Here is a 17,926-nt window from a genome sequence, read left to right as displayed (position 1 = left end):
AGGCCAGTTCACTCCAGCAAACCCCAGTCTAGCCTAGACCAGTTCATCCCAGTTTAGCCCAATTCAGACCTCTCCAGACCAACTTAGCACAGTTCAGCAGGGTTTAGCCCAAGTCAGACCAGTCCAGCACACCTTAGCCCTCTTGAGCCCAGTTTATCCTGCTTCAGCCCACTTTACCCCTGTTCAGACCAGTCTAAACCACTTTAGCCCAATTTAGCTCACTTCAGCCCAGCCCAACCCAGTTTAGCACAGTTCAGCACTGTTTAGCCTTGTCCAGCCCTCTTTAGCCCACTTAAGCCTAGTTTGGCCCAATTCACACCAGTCCAGCCCACTTTAGCCCACTCCAGCCCAGTCCATCTTAGCCCAGCCAAGTTTAGCCAATTCAGCACAGTTTAGCCCACTTCAGACCACTTTAGCCTACTTTAACCCATTTTAACGCAGTCCAGCCCAGTCAAGCACACTTTAGCCCACCCAAGCAGAGCCCAGCTCAGTTTAACCCACTGCAGCCCACTTCAGCCCTGTTCACACCAGTCCAGCCCACTTTAGCCAAGTTCAGCCCAGCCCAGCCCAGCTGCATTTACCTCAGTTCAGCACATTTAAGCCTTGTCCAGCCCAATTCCTTCTACTTCAGCCCATCCGAGCCCACTTTAACCCAGTTCAGACCAGCTGAGCCCTCTCCAGACCAATTTAGCTTAGACTAGCCCAGTTTAGCCCAGTTCAGACCAGTTTAGCCCTTTCCAGACCAGTAAAGCCCAGTCTAGCCTAGACCAGTTCAGCTCAGTTTAGCCCAATTCAGACCTGTCCAGAACAATACAGCACAGTTCAGCAGGGTTTAGCCCAATTCAGACCACTCCAGCACACCTTAGCCCTCTTGAGCCCACTTTAACCACCTTCAGCCCAGCCCAGCCCAGTTTAGACCACTTCACCCTACTTGAGCCCAATTCACAAGTCTCCAGACCACTTTAGACCAGTTAAGCCCAGTTTAGCCCACTCCAGACCATTTGAGCCCAACACAGCCCAGCCCACTCCAGCTCAACCCAGACAAGTTGAGCCCCATTAGGCACAATTCAGCACAATTCAGCCCGCTTTTGCTCAGCCCAGCCCAGCCAAGACCTGATCAGCCAGTTCAAGCCCAGTTGAGCCCAGTTCAGGCCAGCCCATTGAAATTTAGTCCAATTCAGCCCAGTCCAACCCCATTTAGACAAGCTCAGATCTTTCCAGCACAGTTCAGCCCACTTTAGAACAGTTTAACTAAGGTCAGCACAATTTAGTCCAGTTCAGACCAGTCCAACCCACTTTAGCCCAGTTCAGCCTGGTTTAGCCAGGTTCAGCCCAGCCCCATTTAGCTCAGTTCAGCACATTTTAGCCCTTTCCAGCCCAGTCTCTTCTATTTTAGCCCAGCCAAGCCCACTTTAACCCAACTCAGACCATCTGAGCCCTCTCCAGATCACTTTACATCAGCCTAACCCTGTTTAGCCCAATTCAGACCAGATTAGCCCAGTTCAGACAAGTAAAGTCCAGCCTAGCCTACACCAGTTCAGCTCAGTTTAGTCCAATTCAGACCTGTCCAGAGCAATTTAGCACAGTTCAGCAGGGTTTAGCCCAACTCAGACAACTCCAGCACACGTTAGCCCTTTTGAGCCCACCTTAGCCACTTCAGCCACCTTCAGCACAGCCCAGACCAGCTTAGATCACTTCAGCCTACTTTAGCCCAATTCACATCTCTCCAGATCACTTTAGCACACTTAAACCGAATTTAGCCCACGCCAGCCCACTTGAACCCAACCCAGCCCAGCCCAGTACAGTTCAGCCCAGTTTAGCCCTTCCCACCCCAACATAGCACCATTCAGGCCAGCTCCATCCAGCCCACTTTAGCCCAGTCCAACCTATTCCAGCCCAATTTAACCCAGTTCAGACCATTTCACAGCCCAGCCCACTCCAGCTCAACCCAGACAAGTTGAGCCCCATTAGGCCCAGTTCAGCACAAGTCAGCCCACTTTTGCTCAGCCCAGCCCAGCCAAGACCTGATCAGCCAACTCAAGCCCAGCTGAGCCCAGTTCAGGCCAGCCCATCGAAATTTAGTCCAATTCAGCCCAGTCCAACCCCATTTAGAAATGTTCCGATGTGTCCAGCAAAGTTCAGCCCATTTTAGCCCAGTTTATTTCAGTTCAGCCCTGCCCAGAGCCCAGTTTAGCCCACTTCAGCACTGTTTAGCCTAGTCCATCCCTCTTTAGCCCACTCCAGCCCAGTCCATCTTAGCACAGCCAAGTTTAGCCAATTCAGCACGCTTTAGCCTAGTTTAACCCAGTTCAGCCCAGTCCAGCACACTTTAGCCCACCAAGAGGAGATCAGTGCAGTTTAATCCAGTTCAGCCCACTTTAGCCCAGTTCAGCCCACTCAAGCCTGGTTTAGCCTTGCCCACCCAAGCAGAGCCCAGCTCAGTTTAACCCACTTCAGCCCACTTTAGCCCTGTTCAGACCAGTCCAACCTACTTTAGCCCAGTTTAGCCCACGTCAACCTAGCCCAGCCCCATTTAGAACAGTTCATTACTGTTTAGCCATGTCCAGCCAACATTAGCCCACTGAAGCCTTGTTTGGCCCAATTCACACCAGTCCAGCCCAGTCCATTTTAGCACAGCCAAGTTTAGCCAATTCAGAATAGTTTAGCACACTTCAGACCACTTTAGCCTAGCTTAACCCAGTTTACACCAGTTGAACCCTCTCCAGCACAGTTTAGACCACCAAGCAGATCTCAGGTCAGTTTAACCCACTTTAGCCCAGTTTAGTCCTGTTCAGACCACTCCAGCCCAGTTTAGCCCAACCCAGCCCGATTTAGCACAGTTCAGCACTGTTTAGCCTTGTCCAGCCCACTGTAGCCCACATCAGCCTGCTTTGGCCCAATTCACACAAATCAAGATCACTTTATGCCACTCTAGCCCAGTTCATTTTAGCCCAGCCAGGTTTAACCAATTCAGCACACTTTAGCCCACTTCAGACCACTTTAGCCTACTTTAACCCACTTTACCCCGGTTCAGCACACTTTAGCCCACCAAGCAGAGCTCGGTGCACTTTAAAACACTTCAACACACTTTAGCCTGTTCAGACCCCTCCAACCTACTTTAGTCCAGTTTAGCCCAGTTCAGCCCAGCCCACCACACTTACAACAGTTCCTCACTCTTTAGCCTTGCCCAGCCCACTTTAGCCCACTCCAGCACAGTCCATCCTAGCACATCCAAGTTTAGCCAATTCAGCACACTTTAGCCCACTCCAGACTACTTTAGCCTACTTTAACCCACTTTACCCCAGTTCAGCACAGTTTAGCCCACCAAGCAGAGCTCCCTGCACTTTAATTGACTTCAGCCCACTTTAGCCTGTTCAGACCCGTCCAACCCACTTTAGCCCAGTTTAGCCCAGTTAAGCCCAGCCCAGCCTGTTTTAGCCATGTTCAGCACTGTTTAGCCTTGCCCAACCCACTTTAGCCCTCTTAAGCCTAGTTTGGCCCAATTCACACCACTCCAGCCCACTTTAGCCCTCTCCAGGCCAGTCTATCTTAGCACAGCCAATTTTAGCCTATTCAGAATAATTTAGCCCACTTTCAGACAACTTCAGCCTGCTTTAACCCAGTTTACACCACTTCAGCCTGCTTTAACCCAGTTTACACCATTTCAGCCTGCTTTAACCCAGTTCACATCTCTCCATGTCACTTTAGCACATTTAAGCCCAATTTAGCCCACGCCATCCCAGTTGAGTCCAACATAGCCTAGTCCATCCCAGTACAGTTCAGTCCACTTTACCCTTTCCCTTCCCCAACATGCCACAGGTCAGGCTAGCTAAGCCAAGCCCACTTTAGCCCAGTCCAACCTATCCTAGCCCAATTTAACCCAGTTCAGACCAATTCACAGCCCAGCCCACTCCAGCTCAACTCAGACAATTTGAGCCCTATTATGCCCACTTGAGCACAATTCAGCCTGCTTTAGCTCACACCAGACAAGCCAAGACCTCATCAGCCAGTTCAAACCCAGTTCAGGCCAGCCCATCAACATTTAGTCCATTTCACCCCAGTCCAGCTGCATTCAGACAAGTTCAGATGCGTCCAGCACAGTTTGGCCCACTTTAGCCCAGTTTGGCCCAGTCCAGCGCAACTCAGCCCACTCCAGCTCTGCTTAGCACAGTTCAGCCCAATCCAGCCCAGCCCAGCTCGGTCCAGCCCAGTTTAGCAGAGTTCAGGCTGCTGCAGAGCCCTCAGCCTCTGGGTCCCTTCTCTCTCCGACTCCCAGCGGATCCCCTCCTGAATCCACAGAGCAGAAATCCCAAGGATTCCCAGTTTATGGGTGTAAAACACCAGAAAAGTCATTTCGAAGCACATCACACGGGGTGACCAAGCCCTCATTGTAACTGCACTCAGGTTCTAATTCCTATTCCAACCTGCTCCCGGGCACATCTGCTTTGTGAGAGCCACCCACAAAGCATCACCTGGGGTTGGAGTCAATAACAGTGCTCAGAGAGACAAACTCCCTCCTATTGTATTCACTGCAACCTTTATCTCCTCCCTGACAGAGGCAGAGCTGGGCCCTGAGAGTGCTGTTTCCTCCCTGTATTTCCCCTCTGCAGCTGGGAAAAGCCAACCAGCAGCAAACTGAACGCCTTTGACAGAGTTCCCCTCAATGGGAATCGGTGCAACCGGAAAGCTTGCTCATCTGGGAAGCCCTTTATTACTTGGGTAGAGAGCAGCAGGGAAGCAGTATTGTTAAGCCAATCTGGCAGCATGCAGGTAGGATAGAGGAGAACAGTCCCACTGTATTCCCTTCAAGATGACTTTGTGATATAGCAGAGTGCCTATGAACACGGCGCGTGTGATGCGGTGGTGCAATACATTCTCAATGATAACAGACATTTCCATCTATCACACCTTTATTTCTCTAAGCACTGTGATTTTACCCCAAACAACAAACTCAACTTCACAAAAGTGTTCAAGTTAAGGGCTCAAGCCCAGGTTGGACACAGGGGCTTGGAGCAAGCTGCTCTAAGTGGAAGATGTCCCTGCCCGTGGCAAGGGGTTGGAGCTGGATGAGCTTTAAGGTCCCTTCCAACCCAAACCACCCTCAGGAATCCAGGGAACCACTGGAGAGGAGAAAGAGAAGGGAACATCAGGGAATACGCATGCCTCTGCCCTGGTCCCTGCCCTGCCTATTCCCTGTTCCTGGAGAGCCCCAGCCTGGTCCTGCCCATCCCTGCCTATTCCCTGCCCCGCCGGAGCGGAGCTGTCCCTTCAGCACCGCGTTCGGGGCGCCGGGGGTCGGCTTGGCACGGCTCGGCTCGGCACGGCACTGCTCGGCCGTATTTAGCCCAGTTCAACCCAGTTTAGCCCGGCTTAGCCCAGTTTATCCCAGTTCAGCCTGGCTTAGCCCAGTTCAACCCAGTTTAGCCCAGTCTAGCCCAGTCCAGCCCACTTAAGTCCGGTTTAGACAGTTCAGACCAATGTAGCCCAGCACAGCACAGTTTGGACCACTTTAGCCCAGTATAGCCCAGTTTTGACAAGTCAGCCCAGTTTAGCCCAGCCAAGCCCTGCCCAGCCCAATTTACACCAGCTCAGCCCTGTTTAGACTAGTTCAGACCATTCCAGCCCAGTTCAGCCTATTTTAGCCCTACCCACCCCAGTTTAGCCTGGTTCAGTCTAGTTTAGCCCACTTCAGCCCAGTTTAGCCCTGTCCAGACAAGTTTAGCCCTTTCAGCCCACTTTAGCCCTTATCAGACCAGTCTAGCCCGATATAGTCCGGTTCAGACCAGTTTAGCCCGGTTCAGACCAGTTTAGCCCAGTTCAGACCAGTTTAGCCCAGCCCAGCCCAGTTTATCTCAGTCCAGCCCGATTTAGCCCACTTAAGCCCGGTTTAGCCCAGTTAAGTCCGGTTTAGCCCAGGTCAGACTAATGTAACCCAGCTCAGCATAGTTTGGACCAGTTTAGCCCAGTATAGCCCAGTTTAGGCCATTCCAGCCCAGTTTAGCTCAGCCAAGCCCAGCCCTGCCCAGTTTAAACCAGTTCAGCCCTGTTGAACCCAGTTCAGACCATTACAGCCCACTTCAGCCCATTTTAGCCCTGCCGTGCCCAGTTTAGCCTGGTTCAGCCCAGTTTAGCCCTGTTCAGCCCACTTTAGACCATTTCAGACCAGTCCAGCCTGATTTTGTCCAGTTCACAGCCATTTAGACCAGTTCAGACCAGCTCAGCCTGGTTTAGCCCAGTTTAGCCCAGCCCATCATAGCCCAGCCAAGTTTATTCCAATTCAGCCCAATTTAGTCCAGTTCAGCCCAGTTTAGTCCAGTTCAGCCTGATTTAGCCTAGTCCATTTTAGCCCAGCCAAGCTTAGCCCAATTCAGCCCTGTTTAGCCCAGTCCAGTCCAGCCCATCCCATCCCATTCTGCTGCCTCCCACCCTCAGCCTCAGCACCGCTGCTGAAACCCCTCTCCCAGCTCCAACTTCCCCCATCCCCATCCCCTTTCCCTGTGCAGCCGCAGCCTCTGGTCTCTGCTGCCTCCATCCAACACCAATGAGAGCATCCCACAGCCATAAACCAACCCCTTTGGATGGGTTTTGGTGGAGTACCCATCCTAACGCAGCCACACAAGAGCCTCCATCACCCAGCCCATCACCAGGCACCAGAGCCTGCCACTGCCCGGAGCCGCCATCCATGAACCCACCCAACCACCTGCATTACACTTTTAGCTTCATTTTTGGCTGTCACCATCCCCAGTTACCCATCCCATAATACGCACTGCGACTGCCATCACCTTCCTTGGTCCATGATTCCCAGGGTCAGCCGTTTCATCCATCACCTCCTCAGCAGACTCCGAGCCCCTTCCTGGAGGGTCCTGCCAAAAGCATCCTTGTCCTGAGCGAATCCAGGGATACTGGAGCTGGGAATGGGGCCTTGGTCCCATTAGGTTACCTGATGAGCTGCTCTGGCCAAAGGTTGTTCTCTGACTCATCTCCCTGATCCCTGGCGCTGAAGTCGCCTTTTCCTTGCTTCTCTGCTCTGCATTGATAGGGTTTTATCCTTGCTTCCATGGCAGTCCTCAGCCAAGCCGGGGATGTTCCCATTCCAGGCCTTTGATCTCCAGCTGGGGACCAGGTCTGGGGAGCTGGCTCTGAACACAGCCTGGTTTATGGTAACGCTTCCCTCTTTGCATGTGTGCTGGGGTTTGGCAAGTAGCTCCTGCCTAAAGATGCTCATGGGCACCTCTGGAGACTGGATCACCCCATGGCTCCCCTGTAACCCCCGACACCACCACCATGAGAGGACAGAGCCCATGGTACAGGGCTGCCTGGACCCCGCTGGGTGCTGAGCATCCTTGGGATGATGCCCCATTGCAGCCCCGTGGGGTGGTGGCAGGATGAGGCAGTGGTGCGAAGGGAGGAATGGAGCCATATGGGGTGGATGGGGGCACCCGAACCCCGCTTTGCACCAGGGGCTGGTGCAAACGGAGGCGCTGGGGCTTGGCTGAAGCCAGTGCGGGCAGCGCTCACCTTGGCACAGAGGGAGCAAGGCTGGAGGATGTCCGGATGCAGGCAGAGCACCAGCACCCAGCGGAAGCCGGGCTGGGCTAGCCAAGGGTGCCATCTCCTGGAGAGAGACCCACACAACCAGAGCGCACCCGGCACCAGGCGCAGGATGGGACCCTTAGTTTATGGATGGGTTGTGGGCAGCCAGGGATGCTTGAGCCGTGGCCACAAGCACGCTGTGGGTCTTTAGGAATGGGATGGCCACGGCTCTGCAGCCACGTATGGGTGCAGGTCCTGCACAGACACCCCGTGTGCCACCACGCACTGAAACCAGCCAGCACCCGTGGGTGCTGTGCACCAGCAACCCTGAGGCTTCGGCCATGCAGCAGCTCTGAGCTCTGCCATGGTGATGGTGGCAGGGCACGGAGGGCACCAGGCAGTGCACAGGGATGGGCACATCCTGACCCCAGCACCTCCAAGCGCACCCGTCCGCAGGGAATAGGGTGAAAGAAACGAGTCCTCAGCAGCCGCCCCGGAGCCATCTGTGCTCGGCTGCTGGTTTCGACCCAGAATGACTCCTCTTCCTCTTCCCCTCTCCCTGGCCCCTTCTTTCAGGTCCCGAAGGGAGCACGTGGGCCTTGGCCAAAGCCCAACCTTGCCTGAGCACAGGGACTGCAAAGAGAGAGGTTGGGAGGAAAATATCCCAGCAAAGCTGCTCCAGGGGAAAGCAAAGCATCCCAAAAAGGCTGTATGGAGCCAAACGTCATCCATCCTGTCTGTGTGCTACCTGCAGCTCTCCTTGCAGCAATGCTACTGAGGAAAGAGCCCAGGAAAGGAAAAGATTCTATTGTCAGGACAAAACTGGTCTCCATCACCCCCAAACAGACCATGGCACATGGGAGCTGAAGGATCCAAAACCATACTGGGGATGCAGTGGGAATGAGAGGGGATGCAGCCATGCAGGGGGATGCAGTGGGAATGAGAGGGGATGCAGCCATGCAGGGGGATGCAGGGGGAATGAGAGGGGATGCAGCCATGCAGGGGGATGCAGTGGGAATGAGAGGGGATGCAGCCATGCAGGGGGATGCAGTGGGAATGAGAGGGGATGCAGCCATGCAGGGGGATGCAGGGGGAATGAGAGGGGATGCAGCCATGCAGGGGGATGCAGGGGGAATGAGAGGGGATGCAGCCATGCAGGGGGATGCAGGGGGAATGAGAGGGGATGCAGCCATGCAGAGGGATGCACCGTGCTGGGAAGCCACATGGGGAACGGCTGTTGGAGGCTGTCCCACCAGCGGCACACAGCAAAGGAAGGGTTTAACTTGGATGGCGCTGCCCAAGCCCTGCCTGTGTCCCAGAGCACAGGGATGACCCCAGGCAGGGCAGGGTGGCAGCTACCACCGGGTCTAGGGGTGCTTAAGAACCACACAGCGCCCTTGGAGGCTGTAAGAGGGGGTGATGCCTCTGAGGGCACCGAGGATGAGGCCGCTGGGGGTGGCCAGCACAGACCAAGCATTACGAAGCTGCAGTCACGCTGCGTGACGTGCTCAGCGAGGGGGGACAAACCACCCCCAAGTGCTTCTCACTTCCCCCTCGCTGCACACCGGGGTGGAAACTGCGAGTGGCCCCGTGCTATTTACAGAGGCAAAACCCCGAGAGCTGCAGCCCGGGGCTCTCACTGCAGGGCCACGCTCCAGCAGCACAGGCAATGCCGAGGGCATGGTCCCCATCGCTGCAGGCTCTGCTGCCTGCCCATGGCACAGCAAGAGTGGGATGAAGCCATTCACGGGCTGGCTATGGGTGGTCGAAGGTGTCTTTTCCTCCCCAAACCCCACTCCCAGCCGTGTCTCTGCCTTCCTGCTCCCTCCCGATGCCCTCCACAGGTTTTCCCAGTGGGAAGCTCAAGCCCTGATGATCCCATCCTTTGCATCAGAGCCACGCGCAGAGTCACAACACGCGGCGCAGCATCGGTGCTGCAGCATCCCCGTGGCCATGCTGTGCCTCCTCTCCCAACCCGTGTCCGTTGGATGATGCCAGTGCTGGTTCTTTCCTTCCCGAGGGAGCTGGGACATGATGGGCCACATCCGGTGGCCATGGAGCCCAGCAGCTATGAAGTGCCGGGTTTCACCACTTTGAGCTTTGCTCCCTGCGAGCCGGTTCAGGCTCCGATACCCCTGCCATGGACACGTTGCATCCTCTTGGTCTCTCAGCTGCAGATCCCCACGATGGGCACAAAGTAGGAGCTCCTGAACTGAATGGAAAAGCCTTGGTGCTGCCCCACTGATGCTGGTAGGAAGTATCAGGTATTTGCTCCTTCCTTCCTCCTTTGGCTGCTTCTGCGCTGAGTCACTGTCCTGCCCTGCTCCCAGCACCAATCGCTCCTTCCTAATGCCACGGCACAGCAGGAAAGGGGGAAACCTCCAGAAACGAATGTGCCCGGCTGCCCCTTTGCTGATCGCACCCATTCCTCCTGCAGGGTGAGGTGGGATCTATAAATACACTGTGAAAACCAAGCTGTGCCATTAACGCTTCGTGCAGCTCCCCTGCCCGCAGTGAGCATGGAGCAGCACAGCCTCCTGCAACCCCGAGACATGGAGGCACTAGAGAAAAGCAGTGTTTAAAGTGTCTTGCTGAGGACCGTGAGATGCTTTACGTGCCATGAGACAGGCCAGTGGCATGGGCTGCCCGTCCCCTGTGGACAGGGAAAGGATGGGTGCACAAGGCGATGCTTGGTCCCGATCGGAGGCAGGGTGAGGTGCAAGTAGGAGAGGGTGACCAGCACCGAGCCATCAACGGGATGCTACTCATGGGGTTCTGGGCCATGACAGAGCGCACATCGCCCTGTGGCTGCATGGCATAGAATCACAGAATGGTTTGGGGTGGAAAGGACCTCAAGATCATCCAGTTCCAACCCCCTGCCATGGACAGGGACACCTCACACTAAACCATCCCACCCAAGGCTCTGTCCAACCTGGCCTTGAACACTGCCAGGGATGGAGCATTCACAGCTTCCCTGGCCAACCCATTCCAGTGCCTCAGCACCCTCACTGTAAAGAACTTCTGCCTTATATCCAATCTAAACTTCCCCTGTTTCAGTTGGAACCTGTTACCCCTTGTCCTGTCACTGCAGTCCCTGATGAAGCCCCTTTGCTCCGACATAGCTGCTCCTTCTCACTAAAGCAATAACCCACAGGGTCACCACCAGCTCTCCTGACCCCAGGGAGCTCCCTCCTCTATGGAAGAAAACATCCCACTGCAGCCACGCAACGCAAGGGCAGAGCCCTCACCCCTGCAGGCCCCTCTGCATGGCCCAGCACCCCCAGGGACACCACCCCACGGGGTACCTGGACACCCAATGCAAAGCACTGTGCGTGCAGCCCATTTGCATGGAAAGGATAAGGGGAACCCCCCCGGAAACGCATGGCTCAGGCATTAACCAAATCAACCTCTAATAATAAACCTCTCGAGCGATGCAGGCTGGAGCTCCCAGGGCCATGGCAGGAGCCGAGGGGGATTAGACAGCGTCAGACGTGAGTTACCCCATGGAAGGGGCTGCATGGGGACACGGGGGTGAGGGGACACGGTGGCATGCCCACAGTGCTGGCAGGGAGCAGGGGGGCTCCCCAGCTCCAGCCGCCACTGCTGAAGGCAGTGAGCGCCATGGGGCTGGAGGTGGAATGGGTGCTTAATGCTTTGGATGGGGGTCCAGAGGGGAGTTTGGGGTGCTCGCCCCAGGAGGGTGCAGAAGCAGAGGGGAGATGCACCTGGGTCTGCTGGAACGTGCATGGCTACTCCATACCAGGAGCATCACAGGTACCTTGAGGGTCCCTGGGGAAGGAGCTCAGCCATTGGGCAGGAATTCCCTAGATGGGGCCATAAACTACCTTGGATATAACCTTGGAGCAGCAGCAGGGAAAGAGCTGCTCAGCTGCAGCCCCACAGCTTAGACACAGCCCCAGATCTCCCTTATCCCATATGAAACCCCACTGTAGGCTGAGGATGGGCTCACCCAGCGCTTGCTGCCATCCACGGGGGGGTTCTCATTCTTCTCCTTGGGTACAAAACATCTTCAAAGAGCATCCGAGGAGAGCACCGGTCACTCTGCCCTGGGGAATGCCTTCAGTGAGCTCAATAGGAAGCAGTTATTGGCTGTTACGGCAGTGTTAATTGAACAACTGGGACTGTAAGGCCGGCATCCCGGATTTATCCCTGAGGATGCGAAGTGCTGCCCTGGATAGGAGCCAGCTCACAGCAGGCAATGGAGGAGCCCATGCTCAGCCCCTGTGCAGGGAAGGTGCTGTGCAGGACAGAGGGACATGCAAAGTGCCCGATGCTGCATGCTCCCAAGGTAGAAGGATTGATCCCCATCAGAGCATGGAGGCTTCTCCATGTAACCATCAAAGGCAGCGCTACCAGGACCCTGCTGCGGTGCTTGGGGAGCCTGAAACCTTCTGGTCCCCATCAGCACCAGCATCTTCCACCCCAGCAGGAAACAGCTGCAGCTCCCGGCTCCGGGGAGGGATGTGGTGACCCACGAGCCCTCTCGGTTGGCAAACAGCACATTGCCACCGGGCTAGGGCTTCCTGAAGCTGCTTGGTTGCGCTTGCCACAGGCCTTGCACATGGCACGGCACTGGCGCTTTACCTGCAGTGGTAGAGGGGAGGCCTCACACAGGCAGAAGCAGCACCCAAAGATGGGCGCATGCAGAGGTATCGCAGCTGCTGATGAGTAAATGCTTAATAGGAAGAGGATTCTTCAAAGTGGAAGCTGTTGGCTGGGGTTTGCTCCTCTCCTGTGCCTTTGGCATCACACTCAGCCCACATGGGCATGGGGACAATGGCTCCTCATAGGGACAAGGGTTTGTCCACCTCCTGCATTGCAGCTGGTGGTGGTTAAACCAGCGCTTACAGCTGTCAGAGAGACCCGTCCCTCCTTCTGCTTTGGGGAGTTTTACACATCAAAAAGGGGTTTCATTATGAGGCCAGAACACCAGCGAGAGGTGGCAGAAATGACACACGGGATGACACAAACCACCCTGGCACCACAGAGGGATTCAGAAGCTTCCAGAACCAAACCTTGTCCCAGCAGACATTCCCAGTGATGGTCCTGGCGTGCTGCTGCCGTTGTCAGGGGAGCAGGTAAAGAGGAGCAGATCCCACCCCATCACTCCCACAGGCAGACGCATCCATCCCTAGACCCTCAGGGCAGAGCCCGTGTGCTCTCCCTGCGTGTCCCCGGGGGGCTGGCACAGGATGCGCTCACGCAGGGCTAGCACTTGAAGAGCTTGCTAAGCCTGAAGCGCACTATGGGGCTGTGGGACGAGCGCGGGTCCCTGCGCCGGGATGAGGACCGCGCCGCGGTCATCACCCCGCACCTGCCTCTCATTCCACAGCCATGGATGGGCCGCGCACGGCGGGGGATGCCATGAACAACTGCACGGATCAGCAGTACTGGGACACGCTCGTCTGCCAGTGCATCCCCTGCAGGCTCGTGTGCGGGCGCCCCGCCGTGAGGAGGTGCGCGGCTCTGTGCGGTGAGTGCGGCCCCACTGCACCCAGGGCAGGGATGGGACTGGGGATGCGGCGCCGGGGTGAACCAAGGGGCAGGCTCTGAGCTCAGCTGAACGGAGCCTTGAGCCCGAACTGCTGGGGTTTGACAGGCTCCCAGCGATGGGAATGCAACAGCACAGACTTCAGGTTGGCCCTGTCTCTGTCCTGCTCCTTTCTGGGGGCACAGGGAGACTTCCTAGAGCTGCATCAACACTTGTATCCCCCATCAGGGGCATTGCACCCTCCAAAGGCAGGACTTTAGGGCTTGGAACGGGATGATCATGAGCCCAAATGAACTAAATGATTGTGAACTAGATGATCCAAGGCAAACCATTCCATGAGCTCAAGACAGAGCAGGCTGAGTTGATGTGGATAGGGATAAACTCAAGCTGTAGGTCTGCAAAGCTGCACTGGGGCAGGCACCAAGGTGTAATGATAACAGGGAGGGAGGAAGAGACAAGACAGATGCACTTTGCACCCAAACCCTGAGCACAGCCCTGTGCATGGCCCCTTCCCAACCCAGCCAGACACAGTGTGGGACCGCTGCACCGTGTCCTAGGACACAGGGGCACCAGCCCTATGCATGGGGACAAATCACATCTCCCCATTGAGGACAGGAGATGCTGAGCCAGGTCTAAGAGGAGCGAGCAGGAGCTGCGTGCTGCAGGTGAGTACAGCTCCATGTCTGGCCGCATCCCATCCCCTTCCATGCAGCTGCATCCCCCCAGCATCCATTATACAGCCCAAAGCACCATAGATCTGGCCCCTGTGAGCCCTGGAGCTGCTGTCAGCACCAGCAGCACCCACCGGAGCTTGCTCAGAGCTGCCCCAGGCTCATACTCACACGATGCCAAGCGCTGGGGGTGGTTTGGGAGCCTCGTGCTCACGCAGCAGGGGAGGAGGAGGAGGACGCGCTCACGATTCCGTGTTTGTTTCCCTCCCGTGCGCAGAGTCCATGGACTGCAACAGGAAACCCGGCTTCTACTACGACAAGCTCCTGAAAAACTGCATCAACTGCAGCACGGTTTGCGGGCAGCATCCCAAGCAGTGCATCCCGTCCTGCGAAGGTAGGGATGTGTGGAGGGCAGGGGATGTGGGGTAGGACCCCCGGAGCTGGGCTGGAAGAGGAGCCGGGTTATGGGACTGAAGGCAGGGAAGGGGCAGCAAACCCCCCTCTCTTCACCCCGGGGTGATGTGTTGGTGTGCTGCCGTTTCACTGCATCCCTCTCCCATTTCCTCATCATACAGAGCGCTTTCCCTTTTATAGACCCATCCTTGGGCTCTTCAAGCCAGGGGCAGGACCAGCAACGGTGTTTGCCACTTGCTGAGCTGCCCCCAGCCCTTGGGGAGGGGATGGGTTATAGTCCCTGCGTTCCTAATGTCCCACAGTGGTGTTGAGACACGGTCACTGGAGGAGAGAGAGTGGGAATGGGGTATGGGAAGGGATCTCCTTTACTTCGCCATAAGAAAGGAATGTGAGCGCGTGGAGGCAGCGTGTGGCTGCTGGGTGCCTCTATTAGCACTTTCCCTATTGGAAAGCACGAAGCATGGACCTGAAGGGGTATCTCAGCTCACCCATCTCTGCCTGGCCCACAGCGGGTGCCCTGGGGGCCACCCCGGTGCCGGCCTCGGTGCCTGCGCTGGAGCAGAAGACATACGCGGAGCAGGAGCCGTGGCTGGTGGTGTACCTGCTGCTGGCGCTCTGCCTCTGCGCCCTGCTCTGCTCCCTGCTCCTGGGCTGGACCCACCTGCGGAGGAAGGGAGAGGGGGTCTCCTGCCAAGACAGCACCGGGACCTGCCACCGCAGGGAGGACTCCTCCAAAGGTGAGCGCTGGATGCACTGCGGGCAATGGGAGAGGATGGGGAGTGCACAGGGGTGGGCAGGCTCCGGCCACGAGTCTTTGCGTGAAAGAAGAAAGATGGGGAAAGGATAACGTGGAGTAAACTGAGAACATGGAATCACAAAATGGTTTGGGTTAGAAGGGGCCTTAAAACTCATCTATTTCCAACCCCCCTTCCACTAGGGCAGGTTGCTCCAAGCCCTGTCCAACCTGGCCTTGAGCAATGCAGGGATGGAGCAGCCACAACATCCAAAGAGAGGTTTTTATTCTCCCTCCTCCTCTTCTCCCCTGCCTTTACAAAAAGAATTTGCCTACTCACCCATGTCTGCACGCACACCCCATGGTTCACACACGTACAGCCCAAGGCCAGTCCTGCTGGATGCCACAAACCACAGAGAAGCAGCCCTGGAGCCGTTGCGTTGCTTGGAGCCCCCCTCCAGCAGAACTGCAGTTCAAGCCATCCCTGTCTGCTCTGGTCAAAGGACACGCTGGCACTGAGCATTCACTCTTAAGGGAAGCCCCAGGTCCAAAGAAATTGACTGTGTGCTTTTCCATGCTCCTGCTTATCATATCCTGGAGGATGGAGCAGAGTCCTTTGACCAGTTCACAGAGCGTGGTGGGTCCCTGGAGCCAGCCTGTCCCATTGCTGGAGCTCCAGCACCTCTCACCATTGCATTTGCATGTGCTATAAAAGCAGCTTTTAATGAACACACGATTTACATATGATGTTATAAATGCTACAAGTGCTTAATGCTGAACCTGCAGCTTCCTTCTTCAAGGCACTTCCCAATTTCCAGGCATTTTCCAGGTGGCAGGACTAGGTATGGGCATGGAGGTGATGCATTACAGGCATCACGGGCTTTATCAGAGTGGTGGGAGGTGGATGTCCTCTCCAGCCCCAGGAGCAGCTCTATTGCAGCTCTGCAGAGCATTCCATAGGGAAAAGGTGCTCCTAAACCCCTTTAATCTAATACATTTGCAGATCATCTGGTGGAAGCAGGCAGCATTGGCGATGGACCCACCGGGAGCAGGGTCCCAGAGCCAGTGGAAACCTGTGGCTTCTGCTTCCCTGGACAAGGCTCCGCTGTACAAGAGACCGAATCATGCCACAGCACCTCCTGTCACGCTGGGGAAAGAGCTGCTCCCTCTCACAGCGGCATCCGCAGCATGGGAAGCGCTGGGGCCATTCCCAGCCCTGACGATGGCCACTTCAAAATCATCTGCTCTCCGTCACAAGAGAAGACGCCCATGGTGTGATGCCCATAGTGGATGTTCCTGCACAGGGTCAGGAAGGAGGGATGCTCCCTCTGTCCTCAGGACACAGCTGCTTCACCCTCTGTTGCCAGTGACTAACAGCTTCTTCCAGCACAGCCTTTGCCCAAGGGCTGTAGGTTACAGACAGTGCTGTCTTCTTCCACTCAGGAATTCTCCTTATTCTTATGCATTCCCAGTGAAAGAAGTCTTTTCCCATTTAGCAGCGCCTTCATGCTCTGACTTGACCTCTGCAGCCTCCTCCATGCAGCCCATCCATTGGGAGTGATGGCTCACTGGGGCTTTTCATCCTGGTTCCACCAGCAGCATCACTTTGGCTCTGCAAAGGGTCAGGGTCAGACTGTGGTGTCCTCATGGAAATCACACCTTTCCCTGCTTGAGAACTCAACTGGGCAACACAAGCGATTGCAAGCAGAGCCGGAAGCACCTCAAACACGGATTCACACCCAGCAAGCCACTCATGGAAGTTACAATGCCCATGGAATGCCACTGCCATGCTCTCAAAAGTAGCTTCCTGACTTTAAGTTTCTTTCCAGGACGTTGTATTTGCTAAGACACAATATTGGAAGCTCCACTGCCACCTTTCAACACTGCTTGGGAGGGGAGGACGGGCTATGGGTGATGGTGAGGCTTTGCCTTGCGACAGGACACGATGCTCCATGGGACAGGCACCAAATCCCTGATGGAACTGGGTTTAACAGGAAAACTCATCCAAGGGTGAGAACTTTCTGAAAGACTGGATATATGTCTGTCTGCTTTGGGTTACTCAAAATAGCTGGTAAAGGAGATGAACCAGCTACAGATACAGCTGCTTGGAGGGAAGGCTCTATACGACCTGGCTTTGGAAGCTATTGTGGAAGACCATGGGTTTCCATATGTAACTTGAAGTTCTCATTTTCACTAAAGAGCATAGGAATGTTTTGCTTGGTGAGAAATCACCCCTGGTAGGAGCTCCTCCCCTCCAACTGTCTAAAACCAGAGCTTCCAACTTGGAAGAATAAAGATGAGTCAATATATGCACATATCAGGCCTGGAAAACGGACAGCTGGAGAAAGCATGAGCAGATTGAAGTCATAGAGACCTGTCCCCTCCATATAATGTATTCGTTTAAATGTCAGCATTTTCTTCTCACTAAAGAAAGCACCATGACAAAGGAAGGCACTAGCACAAAGCCAGTGCCATGCGCAATGTCTGGTCACAACGCAGAAAGGCGTTAGGACCACATGAAACCCACCAAACAAGAAAGAGCAGGAGGTGGTTTAAGGTGAGGTTTAAGAGGCCACGTGCTGGTCCAAGAGCTGGTACATGAGGCAAAACGTTCCAGGAACCAGCCTGGTGATTCTGTGTCTTGGTGACTTTGCACATTGCTTTTCATCTCTTCCCTTTGTTTAGCACAGTCCTTACCCCATGTAGCACAAGGGATGAGTTTTGCATCGTGCTGCATTCGCATCCAGGGGCGAATAATAAACCGTGTCAAACCTGCAACCTTGTTTTACTCAGGTGGGTCTCCTGAATGTGATGGGTGAGCCCTGAAAGCCATCAGCCCACAGCGTGATGGGGAGAGCAAGGGCTTACCTGTGTGTGCAGAGAACATAATGCAGGCCCCGGTCATAAGCAAGCTGCTGGCAGAGTATAGCAACAGCTTCCACTGGCTGAGCCTCACCCCCACCATCTCCTATCAATGGGTCTCTCACCCTCCATACCTGCCCTACCTCACACCCTCTAAACCTGAAGACCCTTCATGGCCTCCCACTCCCTCTTGGCATCTCC

At 55.4% G+C, this 17,926-nt stretch overlaps 1 protein-coding gene across 1 annotated transcript; it reads left to right on the top strand.

Moving 5' to 3' along the window:
* Nucleotides 1-10,945: 10,945 nt before the first annotated feature.
* On the top strand, nt 10,946-17,641 carry TNFRSF13B (TNF receptor superfamily member 13B). Its single transcript, XM_065684642.1, has 5 exons — nt 10,946-11,024; nt 12,887-13,027; nt 13,994-14,110; nt 14,640-14,867; nt 15,867-17,641. The coding sequence occupies exons 2-5, from the start codon at nt 12,889-12,891 to the stop codon at nt 16,139-16,141; spliced, it is 759 nt and encodes a 252-aa protein (XP_065540714.1). The 5' UTR covers nt 10,946-11,024; nt 12,887-12,888; the 3' UTR covers nt 16,142-17,641.
* The last annotated feature ends 285 nt before the right edge of the window (nt 17,642-17,926 follow it).

The sequence above is a fragment of the Lathamus discolor genome, chromosome 6, assembly GCF_037157495.1.
Source record: "Lathamus discolor isolate bLatDis1 chromosome 6, bLatDis1.hap1, whole genome shotgun sequence".
Lineage (NCBI taxonomy): Eukaryota > Metazoa > Chordata > Aves > Psittaciformes > Psittacidae > Lathamus > Lathamus discolor.
The sequence above is the reverse complement of the archived record's forward strand: the minus strand, read 5'-3'. Positions and strand labels throughout refer to the sequence as shown.

What these genes read in the sequence shown, in the direction of transcription:
- TNFRSF13B (XM_065684642.1), top strand. Translation starts at nt 12,889, where the DNA reads ATGGATGGGCCGCGCACGGCGGGGGATGCCATGAACAACTGCACGGAT. An exon ending in GAGGTGCGCGGCTCTGTGCG is followed by an intron (nt 13,028 to 13,993) that starts GTGAGTGCGGCC and finishes TCCCGTGCGCAG; the next exon opens with AGTCCATGGACTGCAACAGG. An exon ending in GTGCATCCCGTCCTGCGAAG is followed by an intron (nt 14,111 to 14,639) that starts GTAGGGATGTGT and finishes CCTGGCCCACAG; the next exon opens with CGGGTGCCCTGGGGGCCACC.